Below are 17429 nucleotides of genomic sequence, written 5' to 3'. Positions count from 1 at the left end.
GGAAGAATTTGTTTGTAAATGGTTTCCTAGGGGAACAAGAAAATGTTGCAAGCTTTAGGTTATCTCCAATATTTTGAAAAGTTGGCATAATAGTCGTAGGATAAATAAGTGTGGGGCTTAGAAGACAATATGCTTGATTTCAACGATGATTGATTTCAACAATAACAAGTTGTTTTGTCTAGATATGAGACCTCACAATATATTTTGATGTCATTTTTTGTTTGAAATAGTTCACTTGTCATTACTTTCTATAATTTTAATTCCACAATGTATATATATTTTTAATTAAAAAATGTGGCATGTATGAATAGTAATAAAAAAAGAATAGAGATGGCAATATGAGTTTAAATGTTGGGAGTAAGAAACGATATAAAAAAATGGTATATTATTCTCTAAGAGTGAAACTTTTACACCTTTTGCAAGAGTTCCTAGTATATTATTCCAATATCCCCTTGTTCTTTTTTTTTTGAATAGTTTAATTTGATTTGAAATAATGAAATTTGTCACAACTTTTTATTCAAAAAAATCAGGAAGAAAAACTTCTCAAACACAATAATTAAGGGTTTGTAATTACTTTGGAAGGCAACACGATTATTAAGGCAAAATTCTAATTGGGCAATAAATTTGATTGTTTGGGAATCTTACAGTTTGCTTCTAATTGGAAAGTAAATTTTCCTGTTACAATTTGCTTCTAATTAGATAGTACATTTGATTGTTTAATAGTTTGACTAAAGTCTTTTTGAAAATAGTCAACATAAGAAAGTCTGTTTGGGAAGCAACACACATTATTAGGGATAAATTCCAATTATGCTAAGAAGGAACACAAATTTGTAGGGCGTACATTGATTAATTTGAGAGGCTTATATGAAAACGTGAATACCACTTTTTATGGATTGATAGTATAATTTAGGTTTTGTTTGAAAATAAAATCATCTAAGAAAGAGAGTATTACTAGAAGAAGAAATTAATAGGGACACCCTAAAGTGTCAAGATTAAGTTGAATGGTAATTTTATCAACATTGAGAAAGTGAGGAGTGTGTTTATTTATGATATATAATTTTGAGTATAGATATGGTATAATATTTTATTATTTTGAATTTGTAGTGACAAACCTCAAGCATTATCATAAGGTAGTTGAATGAAAACAAAATATATTCTAGAATTACAACTCAGCCATAAGGATTGAAAGATGTGAAGACAATAAGGTATAATAGAAAATATAAATTTAGTTATAAATCTCAAGTATTAAAATATCTAACCTTTACTAATGTTTACTTTTCCAAATGAAATAAGTCAAATTTTATAAACAAAAATTAAATAGAAACAAAGTATTATAGATGTTTGTTGCAACAAATACAAACCAACAAGCATAACAATAATTACTACAAATTTTAATATTATAATAAACACAAACTAACAATTCCCACATTCAATTGTTGGATCAATATCACTGTGAACAAAACTACAAACATGGATATCAATATTATTCAAGAAAATAAATTCACAATGTTGGTATTTCAAGCCGTGCATATTTTGTTCAGTTGTCAAAAAAAGTGATCACTAGACTTTAATCATTGCATGAGATCATGTCTTTTCTCATTATGTAGATTGGATTTTTTGCAGATTGATAATATGGAGAGACTTATTAGCAAAAATCATGTTACCTTATAATTGAAGGAAAATAATGGTATTAGAAAAGACACTGTTAGACTAAGTTGTTTGTAAATTGACAATATGGAGAGATACATTAGCACAAATCATATTAGCTTGTAGTTGAAGAGGAAGAATGACATTAGAAAAGACACCGATAAGTGAAACTTCCAAAAACAAATTGACAATCTCTTTTTGTATGTGTGTGATATAACATTAAGGAGTAAGAAGAAAGCACCATAAAGAGTTGCATTCCAACATGATGAATAAGGGAATAAAGTATACAATGAAATAAATAACCAGTGCCACAATTTATGAGCATGAGATCGTGTGTTTTATAGATTCCATAGTGGCACAAAAAAGACAAGTAGATATGGGAGAAACAAACTTGGGATGATTACCAATGGGAAGCTTGACATGCAAGACTCTCCATACTAAGAATTGCAATTGTCTTCTTTCAACTTCCACATTTGATAGTTGAGCTTGTTCCCTTCAAACCAAAGAAATGTGCAATGCCACTTCCTATTGAGTTGATGGGAGATGAAAATAGGGGGAAGGAGTTGTTTGTATCTAGTTTGAAGGGGAAAAGAGTAAATGTTACAAGCATTGGGCCATCTATAATCATTCAAAAATTTAGTATAATAGTTTAAGGATAAAAAAGTGTGGAGCTCGAGAGTAACAAGTTGCTAAAGATTTCAACCATAACAAGCTACTTTGTTTAGATAAGAGACTTTACAATAGACTTTGATGTGAATTTTTTGTTAAACAATTTACTTGTCATTACCTTGTATTATTTTAGTTCCACAATGTATAATTATTATTTATTAAAAAAATGTGGTAAATTATTATTTAAGAGTGAAGTATTTGACACCTTTTTCAAGTGTTGCTAGTTGGAATAAAATGAAAAATTTTCCCCCTTTTTATTGTACTTATATGCATGGTAATATCACAATATAATACATCCTTGGTGCAAGAAAATTCTATTCTATTTAGAAATTCAATCATCGTACACTCAAAATATTTTACCTTCACTACAGTTTAATCTACTAGATGTTCAAGATAGAAGCTTCATATGTAGCTTGGGATATTTTACACCCCACCTTTTTAAAATAGATATACTTTAAGCATTCATGCTAATATTTGTGTAACAATTCAAGCAAGAATGATTTTACATAAGATGAATGTTCCATTATGAACTTAATGTGATTGAAATGTTTCCATTAATGATTAGAGAAGTATGATTATTAACATTATTTTCAAATGTTCCTAATAAGGTAAATGTTTGATTAACATTATGATTACTAAGTTGGATGCAAGAACCACTTCCCCTTCTAGATGGAAAGGGAGAGAATCTTTAGAGCACAGATTATAGACATTGTGGACAGATAAATGAATGCCATCTAAATTCCATTACACATCATCATAAATAAATAAATCAATAACCTTTTGTAAATATTGAAAACATGTCATCTCGTAACATATCCAAGCATGGAAATGAAATGTTAATACTTCTAGATGACTCTATTTAATATTCCTTGATGTTTGTAAGTAATATTGTTATATGTCCTTATGAATCAGGGTAAATCCCTAAATACAATTCCAAGGCTTCAAGTAAAACTCTTCATAATGACAGTGGAGAATCCACTTCATGATGTTGATGGTGGAATGGTTTTAAGAAATTCATGGCTATGATGGCTGGTTTGTATAGACGATATTTGTGATTATGTGGGGTTTTTCATACAAGTGTCTCTTGTATGAATACATTTATGTTCTAGTATGTGCAACTTATAGTTTCTTTTCTTTTTGTACTTTTGATTGTTCACAAAATTTTGTAGCCCTTGGTTTGTTTGATCTATAGTTGGTTGTGACAATGGCCCTAAGGTCACATCTATTTAATGTGAATGGACCAAGATCATTATAAATACTACATGGGTGACATAAAATGATAAGAGTTCATAAAATTTTTGTTTGTAGTTTTTTTTTTTTTTTTCAAATGAATCTATTGTTTCTTGGATTTTTTTTACTTTGACAGGCATTTGTTTGGGATTTTTCTATAGGAGAGTTATCGGCCATTTGGGGTTTTTTTTCTTGGTAGGTTATTTTGTTTTTAAAACTATCATTTTTCCTTGCACAATCTAAGGTGTGTAGTGTCACTAGAAGACCATGAGTGTTTAGTGACATTCAATTCCATGCACACATATCATCCTTTAATTAGTATTGCCAATGTTTTTTGTTACATCTTTTGTTCTCATTCATCCTAATGATGGATAACAGAGTATGATCTGAAATGTTGATGCTAAAATTAAATGCACAATTGAATCTAGAAGACTTATGATAATATTTTGTGGGTTTTCATTCCCCATTTCTGCTACTTTTGATCCTATTGCATTTTCCTTCGCCTAAATCCCTAGTTTTGTTGTAGAGCATATTTTTGTGCATCACTTTGCAATTTTTTTTCGATAATCGTGAGAGTTGAAGGAGGGTTAAGAATAAATAATGTGTATGTTTTTGGGTTTTCTTCAAGTATTTCATGCTTCGCTTGGTATATCCACCATTTATTTTCCTTCATCTTTTGCTAGTTTTGTTGCAAGCAGAGTTACAAGAACTGCTTTGGGGGTTTGTTGTTGAAGAGTGAGAGCTTGTCTCAACTACCTCTACATTATCCTTTTCGTTTCCTTGGTTTTTTTGCAGAGTAGAGTATCGTGCATTTCTTTAGGGGATTTTTGGTTAGCAAGTGTGAGATCCGAAGTAGGTCCAGGTATAGAGAATGTCATTTTGTTGGCTTTTCTTTCTCTTTCATTTTTTAGCGAAATGATTATTGATCTTTTCCTTGTCAAAATTTAGATTTTAGTTATTTATTTATGACATTTTGTTTGATTTGTGGAAGGAAAGATACCCACCACAACCAACAACCCAAACTATTGACATTTGTTTATTAAATATAATATATGGTTTTTTATTGTAAGAAATACTAGAGCATTACCTATTTTTGGTCATGGTATTATGGGTGGTTATTCACTTTTTTCATCATTCTTCATTGTTTCCTGCTTTTCCTTCATCTTTTGATGGTTTTGTTGTAGAGTAGTTTCATCCGTCACTGTGTGAATTTTTTATGAGAGAGATAGAAAGTAGGGTAGAGAATTAGTTGTTTCTTGGGTTTTCTTCTCTTTTATTTTTGTAACGAAGTGTTTAATGGTCATTTTCTTTGCAGGGTTTGCTTGTTGCTTTTGTCGACTGTATTGCAGATCACAGTGCCTTTGAGGCACTTTGGGGGTTTGTACATGCCAAGAGATAGATCCAAAATAAGGGCGTGTACTTTTTATTTCCTCTTCTTAGGAACAAAATATTGTTGATAAATAATGATTAACAAATTTTAGTTTTTTATTTTATTGATGGAAGGCAAGATCACCACCATGACCACTAAGCTAAACTATGGATGTATGTTGGTAATTTATGAGACAGGGTTTTTATTTCAAGAAAAACTAGGGACTTTTCAATTTTCAATCATCAACTACTAGTTTGTAACTAAATTTGTTTCCTCGTTCCTAAGCACATTAAAAAATAGGTTTAACATTAGAGTCAATGAGGTAAGGAATACTATGCAAGAGGTGAATAACATGTTCATCATGAAGGATAATCTTCTTTAGGCCTTTTGAAGAAGAAATTGCCTCAGGATGATGATTCTCTTGAGCTAATCAATGTTACAAAATTTCAAAATAATGAGCGAGTTTGTCAACTTGAGTGAGAGAAACTTTTAAGGTAATGCAATTGGTATCACTACAATGCATGTTGACTTCATCAAGATTCCTAGGAAAAAAGGGAGATTTAGGATCAAAAGAACCTATGAGTCTACGACTTCTCCTAATTGGAATGTTATGGGCTAGACTCAAGTGATAAAGCTTTTACACAAAGGAATGATAGGAAAGAAAGATGTAATGTAATTATGAGGAGACTAAGAATGTATCAAAAAAAATCTAATGCGTAGAATAAAGATCAAACTACCAAATCAAAAGCATGAAACATGAAAGAGGCATGTTCACCAAAATGTAACATATAAATTGGTGATCAATAGTAGACCACCAAAATCTATATAATTTGAAAATGGGGACCCTAAATTGTGATTCCCATGGAGGACCTAAATCAGATTTACACAACCCAAGTAGATGTAAGGGGCCAATGCAAGATCTAAATCCTTTAAGGGATTTTAATTCTAAGGTCCCTTTTTGTGTTTTTTTGTTTGTTTCTTCTTGTTAAATATAATTGCGTTGAATGATATGCAAGTAAAGTAATGAAAATAGAATGATAGACAATACAAGATCTAATGCAGTGTACCAAAGTAAGTTCTATGAAATGACAAAGAGGGGAATGAACTCACCTTTTGGGTTAGTAGACGATGCAAGTTCATATTTGAAAAAAGGACTATTAGACCGTGTCAAAACTGGAAATAGAGTTGGACCTAAAATCGAGGATGTTGAAGCTACAAACTCAAAAATCTGATGGTCCAAAGAATATGCCAGCTATCTGGGTATGAGTTGAATTTGACCTATACATGGGAGGTTAGAAATTGAAAAATCTCAAATTTGTTATAGAAATTACAACTCTATATTTGTAAACTACAAATCCCAAAATCTACAAATCTACACCTACACACAAGAAAAAGGGAAATTGTTAGGGGGAAGGATTTATCCTTGGCCAAGCCTCTATTTAGGAATTAACCTTGAAATTATACAAGTAAAGCATGTAATCTAAGAAAAATGTTAATATTTACCTTGCTTTTCAAACCTTCACGAATGGATGTGAGTCTACTATATCCACAAAGATGTGTGTATGCTCGTACGTGTATGCATATGTAGAATGTAGAATGTAGAATGTAGAATGTATACTATAAGATTTAGGGTGTCTTTACAGATGAAATGGATCTACAATCACCAAATCATAGATCATGAATGCATGCATACTTGATAATTTGAATGGAGGAAATGAGAGAAGAATGTGTGTATCTTGCTCTATTAGAAATTCCTCTACTAATCCATCATGAAAAAAGGGAACTCACTTAATCAATAAAAGATTTGACTTGAATGAATGGATGAAAACCTTAAAATCTTGGAGCCAAACCCTTATTTATTTGTTATAAGAAATACCAAAAGGATCTTGGATACACCTTGGTATTATGTTATGTCTTGCAATTGATGGATTTCTTGGATGTTGAGAGATGTGAGAATGAAGGGAAAAGACTCCTTTTATAGTACTTTTGAGCTCCAAAATTGAGAGGTTTGATTGTATTGTGTGGGTAAAAATGAAATATCCCAAAATGGGCCCCAAAATCTTGCAAAATTAAATCCTCGAGTATAGGGAAACCTCAACCTATACCCAAGTATAGGTCACACATGTGAGAAATATACCAGAGAGTCTCTAATTTCAAAGTAGAACCTCAGGGATCTTGAGTGTATAAGTGGTTTAGTGAGAAATCAAAAGGAAATGTGAGAAAATCAATTATAAATGCATCCATACTATAGGAGATCACTAAAATGGGCTCAACGAGTCCTTGGGATTCCTATTAATCGGTGCTTACTTTCTAAGATGGTACACTAGGAAAATCTCTTAATAAAAACCATGCACTAGGCCTCAAGTAAAATTTGGGCCCCAAAATCCATAGATACATTGTCATTGGCAACATGTCCCACGAGAAATAGGCTCAAATTAAGTGGAGGTCAAAGAGAGTATAAATAAGCAGGGGGAGAAAAGATAGTCTACTAGGATCAATTATAAAAGACATTAGGATCTTGAAATCACCAAAATGGGGTCTAATAGGTCCTAGAGCATCTTTATGAGTGCTAATTTTTTGGACAATACAATAATATCTCAAGTTCAAATGTTTTTATCCCCTTCTTGAATTCAGAAGGTGTTATAAATATATTATTGTGTTTCATGAAATGCAAAATCATTTAAAATGAATTTCATTTCATTGGTCTTTGATAGTCATTCCATATTGTGGGGTTTAAATGTTTGTTTCCATGCTACATTATGTGGCTAACAAGTATCTTCATTGGAAGTTCATTAACACTTGGTGAGTTATGTTTTTATTTTATACCATAATTATGATATAGTGGTGGTGTTAAAAATATCTCAGCACAAATTCACTTTCAAATACATTTCTAAACTTCCCCATGAGAAGTTGCTAATACACCCATTTATCATTGTCTTTTCCTTGGATTTTATTGTCAACGTGGTTGGCATAAAATCACTACCACAATAGATGTAAAGAGGTTAACATAATAATGCCACTTATACATGGCTCTTGACCATTTAAAATAGTATCTATCTAAACAAGAGCTCTGATAGAGCTCGAGTCCCCGCCTCACAAGTGTGAGAAAGTAAATGAAGGTGGAAGTACTAATAATCTAGTGTCTGAAATGATGGTTACCAAGTTGAAGTTGAAGAGACAAAAACATCCGCATCCATACCGAATTGCTTGGGTGCAAGATGATGACAAGGTCATGGTCAATGAGCAGTGCTCAGCAAGGTTCAAGATTGGAAGTACTAGCCATGTTCTAGCCACGTGAAGGAATGTGATGAGAACTTTCAAATTTATGATTTATATCCTTGTCTACAACTACACTAGAGCTATGCTAAGTAAAAAAGTGTTAACGCCTTTATAATGAAGCTGATTGAGGAATTATAAGAATGCCTTAAACGACAAATTTTTCGTAGTGATGGTGGTGGTAATTCTTACATATGAAAGCTACTTCAACCATTCCCAACATTTACTTACATCTGCATAGTTGTGATGTAATTGTGAGAAGATAATTTCTAGATATAGTACACTTATCCATGCATACTTTTGCATTTGTTGGAAATTTTGATAATATACATTTGATAAGAATTGTCAATTGTGTGTCTTCTCATCCAATTGTAGCTCATGGATATCAAGGATGTAGGAAGGTGCTAGATTAAACTGGGAAGAAAAAACTCTGTCTTTTACTCCATAGTCCTTCTTGGACAAATCCCTCTAGCCCTGCACATGCCCCTTGATTTTAACCTCCAAATTCAGAAATCTCATCTTCTTATGCTCCATGGTGTCTAATTACAATACACAACATTAATTATATTTTCTTAATAATTTAATTTTAATTTTAATATTATAACTTTTTTTTAGCATAAAATTTTAATCCTTATAATTAAATAATAAAGAATCATGATAAAAATGTTATAATTATATATTAAAATGTAATTTTGATAAATAAAATTAATCTAATTTTTTTTAAAATAATAAATCTCATATTTTAAATATTACAAATAAAAAGCATAAAATCATAATAAAGCTAGAGTGAGAAATCCGTTTGTACGAGTCTTGATGCCCAAATACAACCAATAATTTTAAGAATAATAATAACAAATATCCATAGCTATTGATTACAACCTTGAATGAACTCCCAAACTGAATTCCACAAATTTTAATAAGAATACTATTTCTAGAGACTTCCTATTTCTACAGACTTGGTAGGCACATGTTTTATGAAATTCTAAAATTTCTTCGATTAAATGATTATATTTTTTAATCCATGTAAAAATCCTTGTAACCTTATGATTCCCTTGTAACCTAGGTTTGTGCCTAAAGATTTCAGAATTAGTGTATCGGTGGCAAATAACATTTTTTCAATGCTTGAGAAGCAAGCAACTATTTCGTATACGCCTTGCAATCATTTACTATTGATGAGACCTTTTTTTTGAGCCATTTGGGTGAAAGTTCACATGCCTTGTCCATTTTTATTTTCTTTTTCATAAATGTAGATGTGGTCGCTTGGAACTACAACGACCAAGTATATTTAACTTTTATTTAACTGTAGCTCGTGGAGTACTCAAAAACTTTCTACAAAATGAAGAAATTGAAGAACTTCTATTTTTGATAATTTTTAAATTAAAAAAATACCTCTCGAAAAATTCAATCCAACAAATCATAAAAGAGAAATTAGTGACTGAAAATTAGTTTAAAAATAAACTAAATTTTGAACTTTAGAAATTCTCTAGTTTTAGTCATATGTAAAAAATAATTGTGACCCACTTTTGGAAACATTAGTTCCCTGCCTATGTATAGGCATGGACTAATAATGATTGATGATAACCATTATTATTAATGTTTTAAAATATTATCATATGTTTATGTGCACATAATATTTCTAATTAACACAAACACACACACATTTGTATACATACACAAATATTATTATGATACACGTGTCACATTTATACATGTGTATATACATACCATGCATGCTACTAAATTGTAGAAACACGTGAATATTAACTTTATTAAAATAATTATGGGATGCTTGGCATGTAATGCTATTTAGTGGGAGCTTTTTACTTGTGTACAAGGTTTCAGGGTCCCTTCAAAACCTGTTTTTACCTTAAACCAAAAATTTGTTTAAAATAATTAATCCAAAGTGATTAATAATTCAACTCTTATATAAATATCGAGTGGATATAGACTTATGTCAATGTCATAAGTTCGTGTCAAAGTAAACCCTAGTGGCTTAGCGGATTGTCAAGGGCTTAATGAACATAAGAATTTATAAGTTTAGTATCGAACATGACTTAGTTAATGCTTAGAATTTAGGAGCCTAGATAGCTCAAAACCTATGATCAAGTTTACCTCTCATACCCAATGATACTTTCCCTTATTCCTTAGAGGACAATCCTTTACTTGATAAAGAAATGTAGTTAGTCTAGAATCATTTCAATTATAAAACATGTGTGATATATCTAATTGCAAAACAAAATTATGATCATAACATCAAGTCTTTCCATGTATACATTTTGAAGCTATGTACTATTGCATTACATAAAATATAAACATCTATGAAATCAATACAAATCACAACAGAGTATTAATGAACAAGAGGGATGTGGCACTTAATGTGACTTGAATATTTCATTAATGAGTACAAGAATATGGTTATTTATATTTTATTCAAATGTTTTTGATATCATGTACATAATGATTGACAATCACGTGATTGCTAAGTTGGGTGTAGAATCAATGTCACCCTCACATATAGAGAGGGGGATCATCCCCAAAGAGAAGATTATAAACACCATGAGTGAAAAATTTATTGCCGTTTGAGTTCCGTTACACATGATCGTGAACAAACACGTTAATGATTTTGTGTGGAGCTTGAAAGCATGCTATCATATAATATATCCAAGCATGTTCATGGCATACACATACTAATAGACAATTCTTTTTATTATTCCTCAATGTTTGCAAGTAATGATCATTCCATAACCTTGTTGGACATCCTTGATAAATAAGGACGAGTCCTTAAATAAAACTCTAGGGTTTCAAGTAAAATGCTTTACACTTAAGTCTGTACATAGCTACTTCGTCAAGAAAGAAGTAGATGGATCAACAATTTTAATTTTTTGACGTCAATTTTCCAATTGTGTTAAGCTGATTGAGGTTTTCTATAGATTTTGAATTTGATCCAAGGTAGGAAATTATTGATATTGAATGACATAAGCAATTCCTAGGACTCATATGAATCATATAGCAATACTTAGCAAAAACCTTAGTACTAAACAAAAGTTAACCTAACCAAAGTGCAAGTAGAGACTCATATGAATCATGAGAGACCCCTATCCTCTGTTCAATCAGTGCACGTAGAGACTCATATGAATCATGTAGCAATACTTAGCAAAAACCTTAGATTTAAACAAAAGATAACCTAACGAAAGTAAGTTGAAAAGAAAAAAAAAGCACTCTAGTATACATAATCTTTATCATTAGGAGAAAAATTATAAATGACTAAATCTTATAATGAAAAATAAAAAATAAAAAGATGACACCCTTAGACATAAACATAAAAATAAAATCTAAAATTAACCTAAAAATCCTTTACAACTTATCTTCATCATATAATAATAATAATAATAATAATCTCTAAGGTTGAGACCCCACAAGATTGCTAAACTTAAAGATCTTAAATTGTATTCAAATTTCCTTTAACAATTTTTTTTAAAGATTCCATATAAATTCAAGAGAAACCAAACCCTTCCATTGCTTATACTCTACCCTTCCACGGAGTGTTTAAAAAATATCCAATTTTTTAACTGTTAAAATCTATTAGTTGGACACGGTAATAATAAATTTCGATGAGAATTTATGAATGTACAATACGCTCTCATCTACGCAAAATTTGAAAATGAAAAGCTGGAGGGAATGCAAAATATTTAAAGGTGGCATTCAAATCGAATGTCTGTGCAGGAATGGAGTGCTTGGATTCAGGCGCTCACTCTCCCACTTCTCCCGAGCGCCCTCCCAATGCTGCAGGTATCACTTCGACTTATAAATTAAGAAATGTCATCTTTCTTCCTGCTTCAAGTTTAAAGACATGTTATGTTTTTACAGAACCAAATTCAAGTCCATTGGAGCTGCACGATTCATTATTTGATGTAGGCGATCCTCGACTGCCATCATGCTCACTTGATTCTTCATCAATTTCATTGGGCTTGCCATGGGATTCCCAAGGATTTGCTGTAGGCATTGAAACAGGGGTTAGTATGATCCATTAAAAAATTAATATCCTCTGTTCTTGTTTAGCCAGTAGAAACAAACCCTCTTGCTAATCCGCAGCATCTCTGCCTTTTTCTCAAACAGGAATTTGAAACTCAAGGGTTATCTCTACCATCTGGTAAATTGCTCAAATTGGGTGGTATTTTTTTTTGCGCTCCACTCTAAAAATTTGGGCTTATCGCTGTTTTCTTTTGTATTGTTGAATCAGAGCCTCCGGAGCTAGATCTTAGGGATTGGATTTTGAGACATAGGATAGAGCCTCCACATAAAAAATACTTCGATGAGAAACTTGGCGATTCTTACTCTCAATTTGACAATACAAAGTTGAAAGGACCTCCTGCACAGATCCAGAAAGATGTTAAGGAGATATCAGTTTTCTCTCGGAAGAATTGGGACGCATTGCTTTTATCTGGAGATGACGATGCTGAAAACAAAGAGGATCTGTATTTTAGCTCCACGCTCAAGAAACAGAGAATAAATGATCAGGTGCAGCTTCTGATTGCGCTTTTTAATTTTTTGTTCCCAGGTAATTTGTAAGACACACTTTCTAAGGAGAATTTCATGATTGTGAGGGCTATCTAGTCCTCAAAATGACCTGGAGAATGAATCATGAGGCTGAGAACATTTTCTAGTTTTGAAGTCATTATCATAAGTTATGAATGTGTTCCATGTATCATCAAGCCGAGAGAATCATCTGGTTATGTTTTTTTAAAATCTTTTTTCTGTTCGTAGATAATTTTGGAAGACACACCGTCGTAGAAGGAATTTATGATTGTGAGGGTTATGAAGTCCTCGGAATGAACAGGACAATGAATCATAAAGCTTAGAACATCTTCTAGCTTCGAAGTCATTACCAATAAGATATGAATGTGTCCCATGTTAAAAGCCCACCTCTTACCTCCCGTGAGAACATCTCTTGGGCATATCAGATGCATTATTTGCAGTTTACCTTTGCGCACTGTCTACACTTTGTGCCCATTAGCTTTTGGCCCGAAGACCCGATTTGAATAAAACCAAGGCTCATGAATTCGCAAAATCCATATTAATACAACTGCTTAACATCGAACTATATGCCCAACTGATTGAACAGTATCATGTTTAGGATGAGTACTGCTCACCTAGGCACTATACCGGCTTTTGATCATGATACTTTCTATTTGTGTTTGGTTATTGCATTTGGAAAGTGATAGTTACTTCCTGATGTTTGCCAGAGTTCATCAGCAAGGGAGACTAAAGACGTAGATGCCACATCAGAAGCAACAATCTTTGATGCAGTTTTTGATGAACATGAGCCGCGGGGAGAATTTGATCAGAGAAAAGAAGAAAATCTAATATTGCCTTCTCTGCAAAGTTGTGGAGCACGGAACACAATTCATTCCACTTCTGAAAAAGAGGATATCATTGTTCCTGATTCTGAAACAGAGGATGTGGTTGATCCTGACTTGGAAACAAAAGATGCCGTTGGTCATGATTCTGAAACCCAAGACGCAGTTGATTTTAATTCTGAAACAAACAATGCTGTTAATCCTGATTCTGAAACCGAGGATGAATCGGAGCACAATAAAGTAATAAATGCAAAGGAGCTCCCTTCATTTCCTCACCTATGGATTTCTGACACAGGGTTGGCCAAACATTGGAGTTCGTTTCAAGAGGAGCTAACACTATTGCCATCATCAAGAACTCAAAGTTTTAGAACAGACAAGTTCACAAAACCACTATCAGAATCCAGAAAATTTCAACCCATTTCAGAAATAGCGCAAGAAGAGAAGGAGAATCTGTTTCAAAGGGAATTGGCTTCAATGCCATCATTTACAACAACCAGGAATTCTAGCAGAGATGGCTTGAGAAAAGCCTTAGGAGACACTGGAAACATTCAACCTCAGCAATCTGCTGATAAATGGCTCTGTCCAAGAACTCATAAGCCACATTTCAAACCTCCAGCAAAGCAACTTTCTCTTGATCGTTGGTTGGCTCCAGCAAAATAATCCATGTGATAGCATATACAAGTGCTCAATTTACTGATATACTGTATATTTCTGTACCCAATGAACCTGCAACTGATTTGATTCGAAATGTTCAACGTATTGTAGTTAGCCTTCAGAGATTTGTACGCCGTTGCATTGAGGCCTTTATTTTTGGCTTTCTACCCAAAAAGTGAAGTTGGTTCAAAGATCAAAATGTTAGCATCAAAGATTCTATCAGTAACGAACTTTTTTGAACATTTGAAGCATTAATAATAATAACCATTGCCTGATAAAGCAGGGAAATGGCATTGCTTCCCAACTGTATATTTACGTTGCATTAAATAGACATAGCACACATAAGTGTAATATACCTGTAATAAATCAAGTAATACTAATTGTGGTTCTTCTCCAGAAAGCAGCTGTAGCCTTCAAAGCATCAGTATTAGGTGTAAGAGTTCAACAATAGGCTATGTCTCAGAAAAATATATACATGCTACAAGTTAATATATTTGGTGTTGTGTTTCAATTTTGTTGTGTGTTTATTATTGTCACGGGGATGGATTTAGCTTGTGCCCAGGACGCGCCTCTCCTTTAGAATCTTCAACCTCACGTGGCACTGGTAACCCCTACTGGCAACTCCCATTGCAGACTAGCCATTTTTGTTCACCCAGACTATGCCTTAACTCCAATCTTCATCAAGTGCCCACACACCCGACTGCATTATTACACACCCCTGTGGAATAGTGCATATCAAACCTCCTCGGCTCTACTTCCTTTGCTGCACCTTGCACGCATCCTCGAGCTCAAAGCTCTACTCCTGTCCAACCCATGTCAAACCCCTTACTTAGCCCCTCATGTCTTTGCCTTGGCGTTCCCCATAACACTCCTGCTACTAACACTGGCCATATGTGATCCCAACTCCTTGAGTCTCCATATCACCCCTTAATCACTTCTTCGTCACTCCTTGAATGCCTGGAACTACCATAGCTCCCCTTGCTCAACTATGCATGCTCCCCGAGCTATGCACTGCGACCCTTGCATCGAGACCAAGAAGATTCGGTGTTTGCATTAACAAGTGTGTGCTGCAGGTGCTTGAGCTTGGATCTTTGGTGGAAGGCTTTGTCCGCGATTGTCCCAAATCATGGAGATCGCCGGTGCCGTGAGGGGTAAAAAATCTAGCCCCTTGACAATTATATGCAGTCAAGCCCTCGCAAAACCTACATGAAATTGTTGTCTGTTTTTCATCCTTCAAATGATAAATTGCGGAAAATAAAAACTTGATTCATGCCTCTATTATTTCTGCAACATGCACCATCTTAAATTCAACATTTTGCTAGCCTAAAGAATCCTCTGATTGGAACTGATAACTTGATTTTGGACTTAGTTTTTAAGCAATTCAAAATCTGCCAGGTTCTAGTTGATGGAATGAAACTCCCAATAACACCCAAACAACAACACACATAGCTGCTGCTCTGTTTACCAATCAACGGAGAATACACACGAAAAATTAAATGCAAACAAAGAAGATAGTTGGAGACAGATGATATTTCTTTTCTATAATCATAAAACAAATATTTAAAAATAACTTTAAACTTAGATTACAATTTAATTATCAATAAATTATCTGCTGCGCTTTGTAGCTGTATCAGATCATTATTAATCTAGAGCTCCTCAGAACCCCCTATTCCTTTGCTCACTTGGAACTTAATTGCAGACTTCTACATCCGTTTACCTTTACATAACACTACTATTGCTGCACAAACATTCGTTTGCTTAAAACGGCCGTTCAAAGTTCAAACTCTTCTTTAGATTAACTATTGCAACAACATTCCTTCAATTTGTCTCATTTTGTCTTTTGTCAAAAATCCCTCTCGAATTCAAATTTCAAGCTTGTCAATCAGCATCAGCTTCGCTGGAAAAACATTATTTGGTTGTTGCTATGGGAAAGGGGGAAAGAGGGATAAAGATCACAGAAAGATCTCCAATGAATGGCTATTGATAGGTAGGTGGTTACTGGAGGGATCGGCACAGTATTTGCAACACTTACTAGATGTCTCGAGTTGTCATCCATGCTCAATCTGCAGCTAGATTGATAATGATCCTAGCTACTTCCTAGACCCTCAAAGCTATCTATGCTCAATGGTTTTGTAAAATTACTCTGACCTACGATACTTGACTTCCATGCCACCATTTTCAACGAACTCTCTTCTGAAATGATACCTGATTTTTATATACTTGCTTCTTCCATTAAAAATGGACTATTTCTCAATGCTATTGATATCTCGACTTTTAAAGTGTATAGGATGCCATTGTATTTTTTTTTCCTGATGTTCAGATGTACTCAACAAGGCTTGATCTCTGGTGAAGTCATTTAGAACCATTCAACTTCACCAGTACACCAATGACCTATTGTATTTAATATTCATAAGATATAGAATAGAGAATGATAGGATGACATAGCAGAGATAAAAGAGATATAGAATCATAAACTGAGATCCAGAACAGTTATGTATTTGGAGATTGATGTTTTAATATAATGATGCTGTTATTGGTCCAATTGTTTATGCTTTATGAGTTATTAAGGTATGGATATTATACTGTTTTGATCTGGTTCCGCCTTTGCTAATTTCCTTTGTTGTGTCCTCTTAAGGTATAAAGACTACATTAAGATCTACTTGGAGTATAAATCTCCAGACTGCAGTTTCTTCTTAATCATTGTTGACGTCTTGATTATCTTTCTGAGACCCTAGAATGAATAGTGAGGTTTTTGACAGAAAAATGAAGTTGAAATAACTAAAAATTGATTAATGCCAGACCCTAAGGGCCACCTCTGTGAGATGGGGTAAGGTAATTAAGGGATGGCAAATGGGAAGTGGGGCAAGATCGAAAGGACCCCTGAAACGGCACGATTGTTTGAGTTCTAGAAGATGGAAAGGTATATAAATGAAAACATGAAGGAGACTAGAACATAGACAAAAGAGTAAAAGAGAAATTGGAGAATTGACTACGGAAGAAATGGGAATCTTGTCGAAAGAATAGCAAAGAAAACTCATGAAAGAGAGGAAAGACACCACAAAAGATTGGAAGAGATGAAGAAAAAGATTTAAAAGAGAGTTGGCATGTTGGTGGAAGGAAAGTTTAAAGGGAAGAATACCCCAAGGTGGGTGCAGCTGAGCATGCTGACATAAATGCATCCAAGGATAGAAAAGAGGAAACAAGGATATCGGAAGCCAACATTACCG

The 17429-nt window shown here is 33.4% G+C and overlaps 1 protein-coding gene across 1 annotated transcript; it reads left to right on the top strand.

The window, feature by feature from the left end:
- Positions 1–11847: 11847 nt before the first annotated feature.
- On the top strand, positions 11848–14506 carry LOC149551046 (uncharacterized). Its single transcript, XM_089786613.1, has 5 exons — positions 11848–11980; positions 12059–12204; positions 12308–12341; positions 12432–12709; positions 13435–14506. Exons 1-5 carry the CDS (start codon positions 11917–11919, stop codon positions 14206–14208), a joined length of 1296 nt encoding a protein of 431 aa, XP_089642739.1. The 5' UTR covers positions 11848–11916; the 3' UTR covers positions 14209–14506.
- Positions 14507–17429: the final 2923 nt, after the last annotated feature.

The sequence above is a fragment of the Cupressus sempervirens genome, chromosome 6, assembly GCF_028749045.1.
Source record: "Cupressus sempervirens isolate cs-2001-9-10 chromosome 6, ASM2874904v1, whole genome shotgun sequence".
Taxonomy (NCBI): domain Eukaryota; kingdom Viridiplantae; phylum Streptophyta; class Pinopsida; order Cupressales; family Cupressaceae; genus Cupressus; species Cupressus sempervirens.
Note: the sequence above shows the minus strand (reverse complement) of the source record. Positions and strands in the feature narration are given on the sequence as shown.